This window comes from Elephantulus edwardii, unplaced genomic scaffold (assembly GCF_000299155.1).
Source record: "Elephantulus edwardii isolate Elephantulus edwardi_28Jun2011 unplaced genomic scaffold, EleEdw1.0 scaffold00102, whole genome shotgun sequence".
In the NCBI taxonomy this organism is placed as follows: Eukaryota; Metazoa; Chordata; class Mammalia; order Macroscelidea; family Macroscelididae; genus Elephantulus; species Elephantulus edwardii.
In genome coordinates this window covers 564,828-566,962 of record NW_006399852.1, presented here as the reverse complement: position 1 = coordinate 566,962, position 2,135 = coordinate 564,828, and the positions used below count along the sequence as shown (strand labels likewise).

Sequence of the window (2,135 nt, the reverse complement as noted above, 5' to 3'; positions counted from 1 at the left end):
TTGCATAATCAATGAAACACAGATAGACATTCTTCTGGCATTCCCTGCTTTCAGCTAAGATCCATCTAACATCAGCTACAATATCCCTAGTACCAATACCCCTTCTAAACTCAGCCTGGACTTCTGGCAATTCTCTGCTGATGTGCTGTTCCAGTCATTTTGGGATAATCTTCAGTAGAATCTTGCTTGTTTTTGTTAGGTATCTTTAAGCTGAGTATGATTCTTAGTGATCCTGTGAACAACAGGTCTGAACCCTGTCCCACCCTGTGCCATCCTCATCATTTCTGACACACTTGAGTCCATTCCTGCTGTCACTGTGTCAATCCATCTCATTGAATGTCTTCTCTTTTGCTAACCCTCCACCTTTCTGAACATGATGACACTTTCCAAGTATAGCTTCTCCCAGCAACATGTCCAAAGTATGTGAGATGATGATTTGCCATCTTTGCCTCTGAGGAACACTCTGGCAGCACTTTTCCTGAGACCTATTTGTTGTTTTGACAGTCCATGGGATATTCTGTATTCACCAACACCATAACTCAAAGGCATGAATGAATTCGTCTGTCATCCTTTTTCATTGTCCAGCTCTCAGATGCATAGAAAGTTACTGAAAAGACTGTGGCTTGAATAAGCATGCCTTAGTTTTCAAATGGAAATCCTTGCTCCTCATTGATTTGGGGAGGCCCCTGACAGCAGACTTGCCCAATGCAATGTGTCTCCTAACTGTTGGTACCAAAGGTATTGACTGTGGATCCAATCCAATGACAATTTTAATCTTTCCTCCATCTATCATGGTTGCTTATTGGGCCAATGGTGAAGATTGATGAGTCTTCCTCCGATCCTGATTCCACATTCTTCTTCATAGAATCTAGCTGCTTGAGTTATTTGCTCATGAAGAGTACTGAATATACTATGGACTGCAAGGAGAACAAACAGGTTGGTCCTGCAGAGCTGCTTCTTAGAGGTATTTTGAAGCTCTGTCTCACATACTTGTTTGGACACCTGGGCACGTGGCCAGAAAGGATCAGTTCTTGGAGAAGGACATTATGCTTAGAATGTTGAAGGGATAGTGCAGGAGAGAAAAACTCCAAATGATTTGGATTGACATAGTAACTAGGGTAATGGGAATGCGTTGGAGTCAGTGAGATTGGCTCAGGAGAGGGCAGGCTTCAGAGCTATGGTACATAGGATCGCTCTGAGTCACAGGTGACTGGATGGCACAGGACAACAAATTGAATAGCTATAGAGAAAGGTTACAACCCTGAACATGCATCTAGTAAAGCCCCGCCCTCGTGGTGGCCCCGCCCAGAGGGTGTAGGCTCCGCCCCTGTGGCGACAGACCACGCCCCTCCTGCAGGCTCCGCCCGCCGCCCGCCGTCGCCCGGTGTCCAAACAAGATGGAGGGCGCTGCCTTGGCGCCGCTTGTCCTGCGGCTGCTCCTGCTGCTGGCCCTGCCGGGCGCCGCACGGCTGACCAGAGCCCCGGAGCCCCCACCCCAGACTCCCAAGGTAAGGCAGGGGTGCAGTCCATCCGCTGCTGGCCTGGCTCCGCAGTCTCCGGGGCGGAGACCGTGGGGGTGAGGCGGCCGCTGCCACGGCTCCCACTCGGCGGTCCGGCGGCAATCGGGGGTCTCGTCCCCCAAAACAAGGAACAGGGAGGAGCACGCCAGGAAGTGGGGCGGGGTTAGAGGAGGCGGGAGGTAGAAAGGGAAGGGGCACTCGGGGTATTAGGACCTCGGACGGCAGGACCCGGCTTCCCGGAGGGTCCAGGCTTTCTGACGGGGTTTGGGGCCTGGCTGAGTTCCGCCCCGTGTTATGGCGACTTCTGGGCCCGCGGATTCGTGCCAGGAGATGTGGAAGCTGCAGATGGCTCCGGCCGGCGGTGGGGTGCGGCGCCCGGGGACCGGGAGGAGGCGAGAGCGGGGAGGGGAGGAGCCGGGAGAGGGGCGGGCCCGGTGTGCATCCCCTGCCTTCCCGGGGTCACGGGGAGGAGCCGAGAGCGGGGCGGGCCCAGTGTGCACCCCCTGCCTTCCCGGGGTCACGGGGTCACGGGGAGGAGCCGAGAGCGGGGAGGACCCGGTGTGCACCCCTGCCTGTCCGGGGTCACGGGGAGGAGCCGAGAGCGGGGAGGACCCG

At 55.0% G+C, this 2,135-nt stretch overlaps 1 protein-coding gene across 1 annotated transcript in view; it reads left to right on the top strand.

Annotated features, from left to right (window-relative positions):
• Window positions 1–1,397: 1,397 nt before the first annotated feature.
• GINM1 (glycoprotein integral membrane 1) overlaps window positions 1,398–2,135 on the top strand; it is a 27,340-nt gene continuing 26,602 nt past the window's right edge. The window contains exon 1 of the mRNA XM_006891675.1: window positions 1,398–1,508. Coding sequence (XP_006891737.1) covers window positions 1,398–1,508 — 111 coding nt within the window. The remainder of the gene's footprint in view (window positions 1,509–2,135) is intronic.